Genomic DNA, 16728 nt, shown 5'->3' on the forward strand with positions numbered 1-16728 from the left:
AGGTGGGGAGATCTCAGGACAAAATTGGAGAGCAGCATTCATTTTTATCATTTTCTCTGGTTCATTTAGCTTTGATCCCTTTAATTCAGCTGGCTTCTAGGAAATATCTTGATCCAGAAATGGGTAATTGGAGATTTTAGAGTTTTAATATTAGAAATACCAACTCTCCAACAGATGATGGTTGGTTGAATGCTGGAACTGAAGGCTGTTTGTTTGGTGTCAGACGACAGTAAATCTCTGATAATCTGGCATCCAGTAGTTCAGAAATCCTGATGGTCTGGTATCTGTCTCACTCAGTAGTCTAGAGTGTGATGAGGGGGCCAGAGTTCGAACAGGATATACGGCCAGAGATGGTGGTCTCCAGTGAAGCTAGGGCCGGGGTCAGGAATGTGAGCTGGGTGTACTGCTAGAGCTGAGGTCAGGATCTGAAACACTTGGGGTCAGGATCTGAAGCACTTGGAGTCAGGATCATAGGTAGGTTTGCAGCTGAAGCTGGGGTCCAGAATTTATTTCTGGGTCCCTATAAACTCACCGGGTTCACTAAATAATGTATTATACTACAGTGTAACATGTAAGAAAAGATGAAATAAAAATATTTGGGTACTAATAGGAGTAATGTCCAATACTACAGAAAATCTGCTGGTCTAGCACTACCAAAGTCCTTCGGATTTTACTGTATTGTTCTCCTTCGGCAGTCACTTGGGATCGAGGATGACCTACTCCCGCTCCAGTTCTGTGTGTTCTGAGGTGGCCAGAGTGAGAACCACAGACTCTCACACGAATGGCAGTAGTTTGTGAGGGCTTCTGTGAGCACCCAATACATGGACTCAAATCACATCAAGTCGAGTTTATTGTCATGTGCACAAGTATGGTGAGGTACAGGTACAATGAAAAAGTTGCTTGCAGCAGCAACACAGGCATGTAGGTACAGACAACACATAGAATATAAGTTATACATAAATTATATGTAAAACTCTAGCATACAGTGGAAAAAAAGACTGTACAAAAGCAAGACCTTAGTGCAAAAAAACAAAGATACAATCAAAGACAAGTCCATGGTAGTGCAAGAGGTTGTCTGTAGTGTTCTGTTGCTGAGGTAGGGTTAGGGTTATGCAGGTAGGTTCAGGAACCTGATGATTGTAGGAAAGTAGCTGTTCTTGAACCTGGTGGTGTGGGACTTCAGGCTTCTGTATCTCCTGCCTGGCGGTAACAGCGAGGAGAGAGCATGGCCCGGATAGTGGGGATCCTTGATGGTAGATGCTGTCATCTTGAGGCTGCACCTCCTGTGGATGCTGTTATTGGTGGGGAGGGCTGAGCCCGTGATAGACCAGGATGTGTCCAAAACACTCTGCAGCCTCGTGTGTTCCTGTGTGTTGGGTTCTCAATACTATCTTGAATGTTCCTTCTGGTCATGGGCCAGAGATTTACAGGAATCAGTGGCAATCCTGCATTATTTTTTCAAGGAAGCTTTGATTAATTTCTTGAATCTTATCCTCTGTCTGCTTGGCAATCTCTTCCTATGTCAGAGCTCAGAAAAGAGCCTCTGGCGTCAGGCAATTGAATGATGTGGACTATCCAGTAGAATGACTGAGTGTAATTAGGGATTCAATGCTGGGGATGTCAGTCTGGGACAGCACACTGATAATGGTTCACTTATTCTTCAATGGATTTGGAGGAATTTGCAGCAACAGAGCTCATTGTATCTTTCCAATGGCTTGAGATGCCTGCTGTAGGTCGTCCAGATCTCAGAGGAGGACAGAGATCATTGTTGCCTGGTAAACCATGAGCTTTTTTATTATGTTTGAGGTCCTGATCTTCAGACACACATTTCGTCAATCCAGCAAAGGCTGCACAGACACATTGAAGGCAGAAGTGACTTTCATCATCAGTGTCCAACTTCTCTGAGAGATGGCTCTCAGGATATGAGAGGTTGTCCATGTTTCCCAGGGTCTTCATTGTCCGAGAGAGGCGTTGTCCAGTGGGGGCATTGTCCAGTGGGGGCAGGTTGGTAGAGAACCTCTGTCGTGTGAATATTAAGTGTAAGGCCTGTTCTCTTGAATAAATCAGCAATGTTTGGAGCACAGCCTCTAAGCTTGCACAAATACAAGCATCATCAGAATCCAGTTTATTATCACTGAGATACGTCGTGAAATTTGTTGTTTTGCGGCAGCAGTACAGTGCAAGACATAAAAGTTACTATAAGTTACCAAAAAATAAATAAATAAAATAGTGCAAAAGAGGAATAATGAGGTAGAGTTCATGGATCATTCAGAAATCTGATAATGGATGAAGAAACTGTTCCTGAAATGTTGTGTGTGTCTTCAGGCTACTGTACCTCCTCCCTGATGGTAGTAATGAGAAGAGGGTATGTCCTGGATGATGAGGGTCCTTAATGATGGATGCCACTTTCTTGAGGCACCGCCTCTTGAAGATGTCCTCGATGGTGGGGAGGGTTGTGCCCGTGATGGAGCTGGCTGAGTCTACAACCCTCTGCAGCCTCTTTTGATCATGCACATTGGAGCCTCCATACCAGGCAGTGATGCAGCCAGTCAGAATGCTCTACATCTGTGGAAATTTGCAAGAGTCTTTGGTGACATACCAAATCTCCTCAAACTCCTAATGAAGTAGAGTCACTGTGCCTTCTTTATGATTGCATCAATGTGTTGGGCCCGGGATAGATGCTCTGAGATGTTGACACCCAGGAACTTGAAGCTGCTCACCCTTTCCACCGCTGACCCCACAATGAGGTCTGATGTGTGTTCTCCCGATTTCCCCTTCCTGAAGTCCACAATTCCTTGGTCTTGCTGACGTTGAGTATGAGGTAGTTGTTGCGACACCACTCAACCAGCTGATCTATCTCACTCCTGTACACCTCCTCATCGCTATTGAGATTCTGTCAACAACAGTGCTGTCATCGATGAACTTATAGATGGCATTTGAGCTGTGCCTAGCACACAGTCATGAGTGTAGAGAGAGTAGAGCAGTGGGCTAAGCACACATCCTTGAGGTGCGCCTGTGTTGATTGTCAGTGAGGAAGAGATGTTATTACCGATCCGCTCTGACTGGTCTCCCGATAAGGAAGTCAAGGATCCAGTTGCAGAGGCAGGTACATAGGCCCAGGTTTTGAAGCTTGTTGATTAGTACTGAGGGGATGATGGTGTTGAACACAGAGCTGTAATCAATAAACAGCAGCCTGACGTATGTATTGCTGTTGTCTAGGTGCTCCAAAACCGAGTGAAGAGCCATCTGCATTCTGCTGCTTTACAACTGTGTCTGGGTGACCTTTGTTCTGGAGTGTATTTGCTCTAGGTTGAATAGTTTTCCATTAGGTTTCTGCTGGTGTGGAAAGTCTGATGGTGATGAGGTGCAAAATTGTAGTTAGAAAGACTGAAATAAGCATTGCAGCAATAACACAGTCTTGTTTGACACTAGTCGTCACTGAGGTTGGCTCTTTTGTAGACCCGTTGATTAGGATAATGGTTTGCATGCCATCATGAAGCAAACATAAAACAGAAATAGATTTCTCTGATAGCCAAATTTGAAGAGGGTGTTCCACAGTCTCTCCTGGTTGATGGAGTCAAAGGCTCCCTTGTAGTCAAAAAAGGCCATTTGGTGGTTGGTGTGGCTCCCTAGATTTCTCTTGAAGTTATTGCAAGTGAAGGTCCTATCCATTTGCATTCAAATGGATAGTATCCATGCAGACTCTTCTACTGCAGCAGCACCATCCGATTTGACTGAGGTGGTCTCATTACAACAACCCTTGCGGAGCTTCTAACCTTCCACCATTCCAGTGGATTCTAACAATGATACAGCCATTGTCCTAACACTCTGATGAACTGGCTGTATTATATCATCTTATCAAATCAGGGTCCATTTCTGAACTGCTGGTTACTGATTATCGAGAAAACTCTCATAATTCAGAAAAAACAAGCTCTTTGTCCCACCATCTACTGGACTCAAAGGTTCGACAGCTACTCCAGTCTGTCTCACCTTGACCTGCATTGTTGTCTCTCTGGACCTTGTGATGTACTCTACTGATGACTAAAGTATCCTATCTCTGGTAATATTCTTGTGAACTGCTTCTCCACCAACTCCAGGGCATTGACATCCTTGCTAACATTGTTACCTAAAATTGGGCATAGCACTGCAGAAAAAGTCTAATTAGTTCTGTTAACACAGCCAGGAGTGCCATATGCTTTTTTTTAAATAATCTTCTCAACCTATTCTGTTACTATCAAAGAGATGTCCATGCACTTGAGGTTTCTCTATTATTATATTTAAACATTTAGTTCATATTATCTCTCCTTATTCTTCCTACCATGATGTACCCCTCATGGTTCTTAACATAAAATGTCATCTTTTATCTGCCTACCGATCTTTACAGTCCGTGATCTCCATGATCTGTTAATATTTCTTACCTTGTATTCTACACTTACAAGTTTCACATTATTTGCAGATGTTGAAAGTGTGCCTGTATATCAAAGTCTTGGTCATTATCTGAATCAAACATAACAATAGTCTCAAGACAAATCCCCAGAGATCATCAATTTATATTTTCTCTTGGCCTAGAGAATCTCTTCATCACTGTTTTCTGTGTTGTTTGATTTGTAAGCAAGTATAGTATATGGTACTGTTTTTTGATATGTAAACAAGTATAGTATGTGGTACTTTGTCAAACACTTATTGATAACCTCAAGTTCACTGCCCTCATTAAACCTCTCACGTTATCAAAGCACTCAGTTTAAGTAGTCAAGATACTGACTTTTATTTCTGAGCTTAAACTTTTCCAAATGACAGTCCCTAAAAATGTTGTCTGCCACTGACCCTATGGTAACTGATCTGAGATTTCCATTTTTATTCCTCTCTTCTTTCCAAGCAAGCATTTAAATTAGCTGCCCTCCAGTCCTCTACTACCAACTCCCCTCCCCCATTTCCAAATCAGATTAGGAGCTGTGGTCAAATTCTCCCAAGTCCTCCCTTCAGTAATCCAGCAGGGATCACATTTGGTTTGGTCCACTTCTCTGTCCTAGTACTACTAACCTCTTAGGTACATTCTCTGTAAGTGCCTTTATCCTTCCAGTACTGTTACTGCCTTATCCTTTACTGCATCCTTAACAACATCCTCTTATCTGGTGAAGCATGATACAAGGTAGTTATTTAATGTATCAGCCATGTCCACCACCTCCTTTATGGTCCTGAAGAAGCCTATTTATCTGTATTATTCACAAGTTTGTGGAAAATTTATTGGTTCCCTCTATGATAGTCTTCATGAAAGCAAATGTTCCTGTTCCCACTCCAAAGACAGACGTAGGACAGGTCACTTTTTCAGTGCTTTACAGGAAGTGCCATGATTGCAATGGGACATTAGTTTGCCCTCATGGCTGGATGTCAGATTGCATAACTGGAAGAAGGGCAAGGGAGTTGTCCTGGTGTTCCAGGCAATATTCGTTCCTCAGCTCACTCCACTAACACAGATGGTTGCTGTATGAGGAATTTTGGTGTGTATAAATTATCTTCTCTATCTCTCTACATTGCAAGACTGGTTACATTTCAAAGGTATTTTGTTGACTTTTAAGCTCTTTGGAATGTTATGAATTACTGAAAGTGTGAACTCAGATTCAGGACCTGTAATTGTTTGACTCTATTTCAAATTAATTCTTGGTGCCCAGATATATGACTGGAGCCTTTTCTATATTACTGGGAAATAGCTTTCTGACAAAATATGCTACTGTAGCGGCTGCTACCGCGATGTGAAAGCAAGACACTAGTCGGTGGGCTGCAGAACAAAAACTGATTTATTTTCCCGCCTTGCTCGGACCTTAAATAGGAATGGTTCCCACCCACTGAAAGCGGAAATGACGTATGCGCTACGTCATCAAACTTTTCCCGCGTGTGGGTTCTCCCCATCGCTCGGGGAAGACGAAAGCCCGACACCATCTTGGGCCTCGCCGCTCCGACGATGTGCGACCCGACCACCGAGCCGGTTCGCTTGCTCAGGCGGTGAGTGGCTACACTACATTATTTCTTCACTTTTAAATAACATACATAAAAATACAAGCATTAATAATAGTTTTTTATAATGGTTTCACTTTTAAAAGTTGGTTTTGGCCTTTGTTTTTAATGAATTACTCTTAAAATTACGTAAAAGTGAAATTCTCAACCTTGTAGTCTCTGTAACATTGTAGGCTATCGCTCAGAAATAGTAGTTTATTAGGGTCAGCAGATGTGTGGCACTCAAAACTAAAATAAAACGTTACTGAAGTATTCTTTGTAATGGTTGTTCCAGATGATCACAATAACAGTTAATATTCCATTTGTTGATGGATAATTTTATATCCAGGCACTTTTGGTATCTCTTCAGGAAATGCATCAACAAGTTTATCCTTTGGCACAAACATTTGTTCAGCAATTTTATTTCTATTTATGTAAAACATATCTTTGTTTCTTTGTTAAATTTAGAGAAACATTTTGGGTGTAAAACAGATTATTGCTCAATTTGCATTTTGTATTTTGAAGGATATATTCATTACTTTGCCATGGAATTGTAGGAACAGAAGATACATCAGAGGTCTGAAGTTTATAAATAGGTCAGACTGGCTCAGAAACTTTCAAATGACAAACACCCTGAACTTGCTCTAAACAATATTAATGAGCTGTAATTTCAAATAGATTATCATTTTGGTTATCATAGCAGACAGAAGAATTAAGCAGCAACGTTCTTTTGCATTGTTTAATAAAATCACGGGGAATATAACTGAAAATCAAAAATATGATTACCATCTTACAGCCAGCTTTTTTAACAGTAGTATGAAAAATATCTGTGGTTATAATCCAATTGTGATATGAAGTGTGTATTCTGCATCAGTGCACATGTCTGAGATATGCATAGAGACAGAAACCCTCACTCCAGTCACTCTATTCACAGCTGGGAATGTTTACCCTATAGTATGCTTAATTTATTAACATGTCATATAAAGCAATCAATTTATAAAGCACCCAAATAATTATAAATTTGCTTACCTTTATTTATGATTCCCTATGCTTTCTTCAGGGTTGAATATCAGGATTTATGGAATAATGTTTTCTTGGGGAAAAATAAATCTACACAAATGATGTGGAAACAGTTCAATCACATCACATCTCGGTGATGTGACTGGCTGGAACTATCCCAGCCCTCTTCCCTCTGCAGACAGAAAGGTTTCTCCAAATACTTATAGTATTTTGAAATCTTTCAATTCAACTGATTTTGATAAATATTCATTGGGAATCTAAAAATAAGACAGCAGTGATTGCTGACCAGTGTTTGAAAAATTCTTATTAATTACTCTCTCTTCATTGAGTTGATTGTTTCAGACAAGATTCTACACTTATATTTATTTTAGCTCATCAGGCAAAGTACAGTATAGAAATTGCTTGTTTTTAATTTTGGCAACATTGAAGTTGGTCCAATAATGTTTTAAGGAGGCACTACATCATGTCCTTTGTCTCTGGCAGCTATTTAAGAAAATGGGGGAATAGTGACAAGAAGTGCCTGAAAGTGGAAATATTTGGTATGATTTTAATAGAAAATAAGCAGCTGTAATTCTTAGACAGATACTTCCTGAGTGTCTCAACTCTAAACCAGGATTCACAGCAGGAATATACCAGACATTGATAACTGGGAATTCCATCTGCATCAAGCTGAGGCTTCAAACCTTTCCTCTAGTCCTATGTGGCATGTGGAATGCAGTTAAGAATAAAATCTTGGGAGGAAAGGAAGACAAAGGTCAATTGGTTCAGCAGGAAGCGGGGTGTGGGGAACATCTGACAACAATGTGCATTAAGTTCCCAATGAAAGGTCAAGGCAGAATCTCTGAAATTGTTCTGACCAGTACTAGCAGTGAGAGTTGCGCTTTTGAGATTGAACGTACTTCCATCAATGTGCCGTCAGAGTAATTATAGACCCCATTTAATGACAGGTTTCTTCGCTCTGACAACTTCACCTTGATGCAGACATTAAAGAGCTTTTATAGTCTTGTTTACTCTTTTAGGGCTGTCTGGTACAGCAAGATTGTCTCATCAACAGTTGTCAAACTGCAGCCTCTCAGTGTTTAGGCCTTCATTATTAAACTGGTGCTGTGCTAATGTAATCCTTTCATCTGACTTTGACTTAAATTCATGCAGAGTCAAAACTGAAATAGAATGACCCTTTGGAACTGAATCTTACACAGTGACTAGACTTCAATCATTGGCTGTCAGCAGCTTACTGAAAAGAATGCAATGCTAAGTGGTCGCAGAATTAAGTACTGACGGTGCTTCATATGTTGTATTGGGATCCACCAATAACACTTCTACTTACATAGTTATTTATATGTGAGGAATGTTTTTTAATTAAAATAACATATCATTCTATAGCTCCCTCAAATTCTATTGCACAGATATAGTTTTTGAAAAGTACTAACTAAGCTTCCTAAGTAGTTTTATACAGTGGGAATAAACAGCTAAAGTGAGAAGTAAAACAGGCCACACTGATAAGAGGAACGAGAAGCTCTTCTGAAGCTGGGACAGAAAGAATACTCAGCAGTTGGAAAATGAGGGCATTCCCTGAATACCCCATGAATGTTTCCATTATGTTGTGTTATTAGCATTCTATTTATTTTCATCGTAATCCAGGAGAACCCTGCCCCCTTTTGAGGGAGGCTGACAACATATTGATATCATTTATGTATTGGGTGTTCAGAGGGAAAAGTTTCCCATTCAGTAGCATCGATGTTCCTTCGTGAGTTTAATCAAAAGTAATATTTAAAAACTGTATCATTGAAGGAAAAGTTCTTGTTTCTCCTCCCACTTCTTAAATAAAACAGGATTTACAAGAAAGAGCCATTTAGAGAGCAGTATACTTTCAAACAGGAGAAATCTTGTCCATTAGGAATATGCAATGTTAAGCTTTTGATAATATATTTTCAAGATTACACTCCATAGTTGGGAATTGAGCAAAGATAATAATAGGAGTTGGCCACACCTCCTCATAAGATCATGGCTGATCTAACTGTAACCTCAGCTCTGTATTCCTGCCTAGATGTGGTAATCTTTTACCCCATATTTATCAAGTATCTATCTTCATATGCTATAAAAATATCCAAAGACTCTGCTTCTACTGCCCTTTGAGAATGAGAGTTCAAGAGTCTCACAGCCCACTGAGAGAAAAAATTTTGCTTCAGATCAACATTCTCAACCCAAAATGTTGACTGTTCATTTTCATCTACAGATGCTGCCTGACCTGCTGAGTTCCTCAAGCAGTTTGTTTTTATTCTTCAGATTCCAGCATCTGCAGTCTCTTGGGATCTTATATGTTTCAATCAAGTGCCCTTTCACATTTCTAACCTCCAAAGGATACAAGCCCAGAGTGTCCACCCTTTCCAGTAAGCCTTCTGTGAACTGTTTCCAATGCATTAATATCCTCCCTTAAATAAAGAGACCAGTACTGTGCACAGAATTCCAGATCTGTTCTCACCAATGTCCTGTCTAACTGAAGCATAAGCTCCCCCTTTTTATATTCAGTATTGCAATACTCAATACCATTCTGTCAACTTTCATAATTACTTATTGCACTTGCATATTAGCTTTTCAGATTCCTCTGAATCCCAGAACAATCTTCTGGGTTTGGCTTGTTTTCAGAAATGATAGCAGAATTACTGCTTCCTATCTCTAGGGGAAGTAAGTTAAGTGAAAACACAGCAGACTTTCTCAGAAAATAAACCTTGTTTCCCATGTAAGATTCAGCTTATTCATCTGCTTGTTCGTAAGGGCATGAAGTGAACTCATTGAGGAAGAAAGAAATGTAGGTGTAGCTAATTTTACCTCCTATTTCTCACAACGTAGAAGGGGACAACTCGTCTCATCAAGTTTCCATCCACTCTCAGAGTAATCCTATCAATCCCACTTTCCCCGACCTACCACCCTGATTCCCCATCCACCAACCTGCACCAGTGTAATTTGCAGTAGCCATTCAGTCTACCAACCAGCACATCTTTGGGGATACAGGAAGAAGCTGGAGGACCTGGTGAAAGCCCGCAAGGCAAGAGGGAGAATGTGCAAACTCCACACAGACAGCATCTGAGCTCAGGGCTGCTGGAGCTGTGAGGCAGTAGCTCTACATGCTGTTCCACTGTGATGTCCACTGTTTTATGTGAGATTTATGAGACATGTACCCAAGTCACATTCTTATTTGGTGGAATTACATATTATTGACTGTGCAGTGTGTCCTCAATCTGGATTCCCAACAAATAGTTACACGTTAATAGTTATAATCTGTATACCAGCGTGCAGAGGCGCATATGAAATGTGTGTAGGTACTGTAGGTACACTTTAGAAATAGTCACAAAACATTTTGGGAAATCTAGGCACAAGGAGAATATATACATGTTCTCATTAAGCAAAATACAGTCAAATATTAGCAATGATAGACTAAATTACCTCCTGTGCCATTACAATTCTAGGAAATAGCGAATTGGAATTTCTTGTTTTGAAATTTTGATTTTCCATTTGAGTATTTTTTTAAAATACTGAAGATTAAGGGGAGAGAGCTTTAAATATTTTGGCACAGAAAGCCTGGAAAATTACTGAACTAGTGTGATGGAAGTCTGGAGAGGAACATGGACATTATTGATACAGTGAATTACTCTATAATAAAGCAAAGATAATAAATCACTGGGTTGGTACTGCTACTTAAGAAATCTGTGGGATTCTCAAGTGATCCACTGGACATAGAAGGTTTTTAGAATCAATTGTGTTGCACATTGTGCTATTTACATTGTATTATTGCCAGAAGACAATGAAGCACCAGTTGGAAGTGGTGTGGGAAACCAAAGTGTATTTGTGCTGAGCCAATAATGTCATTTGAGGTCATTCCCTGTAACTAAACTGGTGATAATAGGTTGCTAAGATAATATTACAAAAGCTTATTGTTTAAACTTTTAAAGTTTCACTTAAATATCACAATTGTTCTGATATTTCTCTTCACATAAAATGAAAAGCACCTTGCAATATTTAATTCCTCTCGAGGCATTGGAATCCATGCAATACTTCACCTTACATACACATAATGGCTGTTAATAATATGCAATGTGCTGATACATTAACACAGCAAGTCATTCAGTCTCAGTACAAATTCACTCTGTTACTTTTATGTAATGTCTGAAAGGATACTGTATCACAATATGACAGGGCTACTATTCGGATCAGCTTTGCTGTTTTCAAAAGCTGCCTCATCTAAAAGGAACAGATGTCAAAGATAACAGTACAGATAGGACATATTGATGAGATACAGATTTTCATGTGCAAAAATGTAGAACAGAAGGAATCACATATGAGGAAGTCTACTTATTTCAGCATTCAATTTTACCTCAGACTTGAAAATTATAGGATCACAAAGAGGCAATAAGCAACAAGTTAGGTCATCCTGTTTATCGTACCTTTGTGGATTAGAATCTTACCTGAGAGAAGGAGCACATTTGACTACCATGCCTTGCCAGCTCCTTAAAAGAGCTGTCCATGACCCTTCTCTTTCCCTGTAGCCCTTCAGTATTGTTCCTTTTCAAATCAGTATCCAGTTCCCTTTGGATCAGTTTTGCCATCCCTCTCTGCAATGTCTCAACTTTTGGTCACAAAAGAGATCCACAACTGATATGGGCCATTCATACTGAAGCTGGTCTTATCTGGAAGTCCTCCACTAGGTCCACAATGCCAGAGGAAAGGCCTTTATGACAGTCTGCCCTGTTGTGCACATGGCTTTGGCCACTTGCACTATCAAATTTTATTGTTGGAGGTGGATGAGGTGTGGGATCCTTGCAAAAATCCGCTCTCCCTCCCCACTCATAGCACTGCATTAGTGTGTCCTTTTATCTGCCTTACAATTTCTAGCCATATATCTCATCACTCAAAATTGAAAATTGTTGAAAATCATCATAGGTTGATGTACTTTTAAATAAGAAAGGCCAGTATTTTGCAAATGACCATAAAATGAAACCGCAAGCAATCAGTTTTTAAGTTTATAAACTCCTTTGACTATGCTTATTTTCAGCAATATCTTAAATTTAAAGGCATATGGAAATCTGACTTTCATTATGGTTATTCTCAATGATTCCCTTACATTATACAAATTGTTGAAAAATTTATGGGATTAATGCTCTTACATGCTGACTGATATTAAAGTAAATCATGAAACAAATATATTACTATGTATATTATTTCTGTGTAGCGGCATGCATCATATGTTGCTTTATGCCTTCTATTTCCTAGAACAGTCCTTGTTCAAGTAACCAAACTGTCTCACAAGCTGTAGTATTTACAGTTTGCACATTTTTGCAGGGCTAATTCTTATCCAAACATCACCAACTACTCTGTTTGTAAAGACTTACAAGTGTCTCTTATGATCTACTTCAGCTGTATGAAGAAGCCAGTGTAACTCACTAACTCAGAAATACTAAATATGTTTCATATTAAATAATTGTGTGTTTTGGAGACTCCGTCTAAACATTAGTACAAAGAAGAGATGTTATTGATACGTTACTGATTTCTTTGTTCTTTGGTGTGATTTAACTCTTTGCCTGTGACCCTGAACAATGAAGAATTATTCAGTAATGTTACTGAATGTCACTGAATTAAATCAAAAGAGCATTCATTAACCGCATGGAAAGTACAGCTTTAACTGAAATTTGGTTCATGCAAGTTTTACAACAGGAAAAGTATAACTTATAAAGGTTTAACTAAATCTGAAAATGGATTGTGTTCATATATTATGATTTTATTGTCCTTTAAATCACAATCTAATAGTCATAACTGCTTGATTCAGAATTAGTGTACTTTTCCCTTGAATGAATTATTGTGAATGAGAGTCATAGAGTCTCACCTGATTGACTGCGAATGAGGATGGCACAGTCCAAGTGCCTGAGTGAGAAGTAGAGTAATATCATCTGAACTGTCTGAACATCATGGTGATGCAGCCTTAACTGCTTAGGTACTGGGGAAATAGTCTCTGCCTTCTGCTTGAACAGCAGAGCAACAGTCCTAGTGCTATGAGTATTTGCAGGGTCCTGATACTGGTCCCTTTCATTGTTCTGATAAAATCTAAGGTTTTAAGGTCATTTTAAGAAAATCCAGTTGTTTCCACAATCTCATTAAAAAATCAGTTCTGGTTTGCTGTAACATAACTTGCTAGGAAATATCCATGCTATCCATGAAATCATACTTTACTGTTAAGTTTTAAATGATGATACGCTGGTTCTTCTTGAATTAATTAAGTGTAAGCAGAATCCGAATCATCTTCACGTGCCACTCTTGCATTTCAAGAAAATATAAGCATTATATTGCATGTTTGAGGATTTTTGACACATTAAGCTGTTGCTTTTCATACTTTACAGTCAGAGAGTCATAGAGCTATATAACATGGAATACAGGCCGTTCGGCCCAACTCCTCCATGCTGACTAAGTTGCCTGACTGATATAGTCCTGTTTGCCTGCATTTGGCCCATATCCCTCTGAACCTTTCCTATCCGTGTACATATCCACATGTCTTTTAAATATCATAATTGTACCTGCCTTGATCACTTCCTCTGGTAGCTCATTCCATATACACACTGTGTGAAAAAGTTGCCCCTCACGTCCCTTTTAAATCCTTCTCCTCTCACTTTAAACCTATGCCTTCTCATTTTGGCGTGAGTTTCTTTATTTTACAGTGAGTTTATTTACCTAGAAGGAATTCCTTTTTATGTTAATTCTTTCTTGTATGTTTTTATTAATTACTCAAATATTTGAAATGGACTATCCAAAAATAGATTTCAGTGTGATTGAATAGATTTATTGAATACCATGGCTTACTCAGTTAATTTTTGGTTGCAGATTGATGGCATGCCAAACTTACCAAAAGACAAATTGACCTCCTTACTGGACGATTGCATCCGAAGTCAAAGTTCAGGAAGAATATTTGGAAGTAACGTTTTGGATGCTGATTCTGACACTTCCAGCTCTTTATGTTCTCAATGGTCTCAGGCAATGACTGAACGTAACACACCACAGCTGTCAGAATTTGTCCTTTCTCAGCTTTTGGAGGATGCATACAGATCAGGCCTTTCCCTGGCTTCTGGCAGAGCAGAAGGAGGCAGCAGAGAATTGGCTGAGAGTGAGGACCCAAATTACTATCGCAGCAAAGTCCTGGGTAACGTTAACAGGCTGTCAGAAAAATTGCTGGCAGTTTCGACAGCGGATGATGATAACTCAGATAGTGAGGTGGGGAAGTGGATGCTGAGCAACAATGAAGTGCCCTACTTGACCAGGGCACTGGCGATTAAACAAGGGAAAAAGCCCACTTTCCTTAATGACTCAAACCTTTATGGATCCTTGGAACAGGAGCAGCCAACAGCCGACAACACTCCCACAATTCCACAGTTATCGCACAGAGGTAATAAATATGCTCCTTCACTCAAAGCTGTGTGACACTCAGTTGATGTGGATATGAGTGAATATTTATAGAAAGCATTAAAATTGCTGTTCTCTTGCCAACTCTGCTTTAATTTGGAGTTTCAAGGTAGATTTCTTCCCTTATCTGGATGAGGATACTTCTGATGATCAGGTCAGGCAGGTGAACCTTTGAGTTCAGAAGGTCTCCTAAGCTAGTTCAATACAATTCATATATTCAGTTAACTTTATAGCCCTGAATGTGTTTCAAAAAATAAACTTTACTCATTCTTGCCTCAAATTATACACGAAGAGACATATGTCAATGTTGTGAGTTCACTTGTTTCTTCACACATCCAGTCAGCATGGAGCCATGAACTGCCAGCCATTTTTCATTATAGGTAGGCAGAAAGGCAAAGTGAAACTTCCATATATTTGTTTGAAGTTTTTTGACAGGGATCCTGTGTTCAACCTACAAGGAGTCCCTCATTGGCTTGAGTTGGTACACTTTTTTGCATCCATCCTGCATACGTCCCATCTTACATTGCCAATTTTGAATCAACTCACCATCCATCCTTGACCATTATGTGATTTAGGATTTACAAAATAACACAGCGTTCTTCATAAGTAATGTTATGTTGTGGATTAAGCTTTTATTTGGTGATTGTTAGTTGTTAGGAATTTGGCCCAAATTCCAATACTGTGCCTTTGAACTTGATACTTCACTGTTTCTCACAATTCCAGAGTTTTTACAATTAACACTATATTTAACTCCGTAACAGTTTCAAATAAGTTATGTCAATTAATTAAATTGCTCATGTACCTGTGAACTTATAAAAAGCATTTCTTCCGGCATATCTGAGCAAGCATCATCTCAAAGTACAATTTGAAAATGTGCCCATCAAAATAAATAAGAAGTCAAGGTTATAATCTTAATGAAAAGTAAGAGAAAAGAACATGCTTCTATAAAGCTACATGTTTGATATAATTACACCATTCAACTGACTGAATAACAAAGGATATGAGAGAGTGTGACAATAGATCTGCAGTTAACGTTAAGAGAACTAAGAAGTATTTTGTAAACAAATAAATTGTAAAGTAGAGTAAGAGAAGGGTGGGTCTAGTTAAGGACCAAAAGGATCATGAACAGGCAGAGAGCCTGGCTAAGGTAATAAATGAGAATCTTCCAGAGAAGAGGATGCTAACAATATAGCAGTAATGAGGAATTACTCACAGGATAGAATATAAATGGTTAAAATGGGGCATTGTATTTATTTGAACTCTAATGTCCTATGATTCAGCATTGATTTGAATTGATTATATTTGCCATTATAGTAACTGAGTAGTAGTTTTATTGAGAGTTATGATGTACCCCATTTTGTCCTGGGTAGAGGTCGAGTTACATGTATCCACACTCTCACCTCTAGCTTATGGCTCATCTCTTTTAAAGTCATCATGAAATTCCCTCCATTCTCTTTGCCCTCTGATTCATTGTCTTAAAACTCACCTATTATGGAAAGCCCAAGGGCTTTTGCTAAACAAGTCTCTAATTTACCCTAGGTCTCTCATTTCCCTTTCAAGAGACGATGTCTGCACAAGGCAGGACCTTGTTCTGACCTTGTACTCTCTCCAATGCATCAAGTTTTTTCAAACTGTTGACTGTTATCAGACACAGGTTTCACAGTAAAAAGGATGTCTCTTCACTGAAGACATACCAGCCATAATGTTACTGGTCCTTGTGAGGACCTCACAATTAAGTCTCCCTGTCTGTTTACAACATTTCAATAGAGCTAGACTGGTCTGAGTTTCTAGCTGGGCTGAGAAGTGGCAGGTGGAGTTCAATCTGGAGAAGTGTGAGGTGGTACACTTTGGAAGGACAAACTCCAAGGCAGAGTACAAAGTTAATGGCAGGATTCTGGGCAGTGTGGAGGAGCAGAGGGATCTGGGGGCTCATGTCCACAGATCCCTAAAAGTTGCCTCACAGGTGGATAGAGTAGTTAAGAAAGCTTATGGGATGTTAGCATTCATAAGTCATGGGATTGAGTTTAAGAGCCATGAGGTAATGATGCAGCTCTACAAAACTCTGGTTAGACCACACTTAGAGTACTGTGTCCAGTTCTGGTTGCCTCATTATAGGAAGGATGTGGAAGCGTTTGAAAGGGTGCAGAGGAGACTTACCAGGATGCTGCCTGGTTTAGAGAGTATACATTATGAGGAGAGACTAAGGGAGCCAGGGCTTTGGAGAGAAGGAGGATGAGAGGAGACATGATAGAAGTGTACAAAATGTTAAAAGGA

At 39.4% G+C, this 16728-nt stretch overlaps 1 protein-coding gene across 2 annotated transcripts in view; it reads left to right on the forward strand.

Moving 5' to 3' along the window:
• Positions 1-16728, forward strand: part of fsip1 (fibrous sheath interacting protein 1) — a 624412-nt gene that overhangs the window by 290546 nt on the left and 317138 nt on the right. For both annotated transcript variants that reach the window (XM_052010197.1, XM_052010206.1), the window contains exon 12: positions 13879-14437. In XM_052010197.1, the coding sequence (XP_051866157.1) occupies positions 13879-14437 (559 nt within the window). The remainder of the gene's footprint in view (positions 1-13878; positions 14438-16728) is intronic.

This window comes from Pristis pectinata, chromosome 1, assembly GCF_009764475.1.
Source record: "Pristis pectinata isolate sPriPec2 chromosome 1, sPriPec2.1.pri, whole genome shotgun sequence".
Taxonomy (NCBI): Eukaryota; Metazoa; Chordata; class Chondrichthyes; order Rhinopristiformes; family Pristidae; genus Pristis; species Pristis pectinata.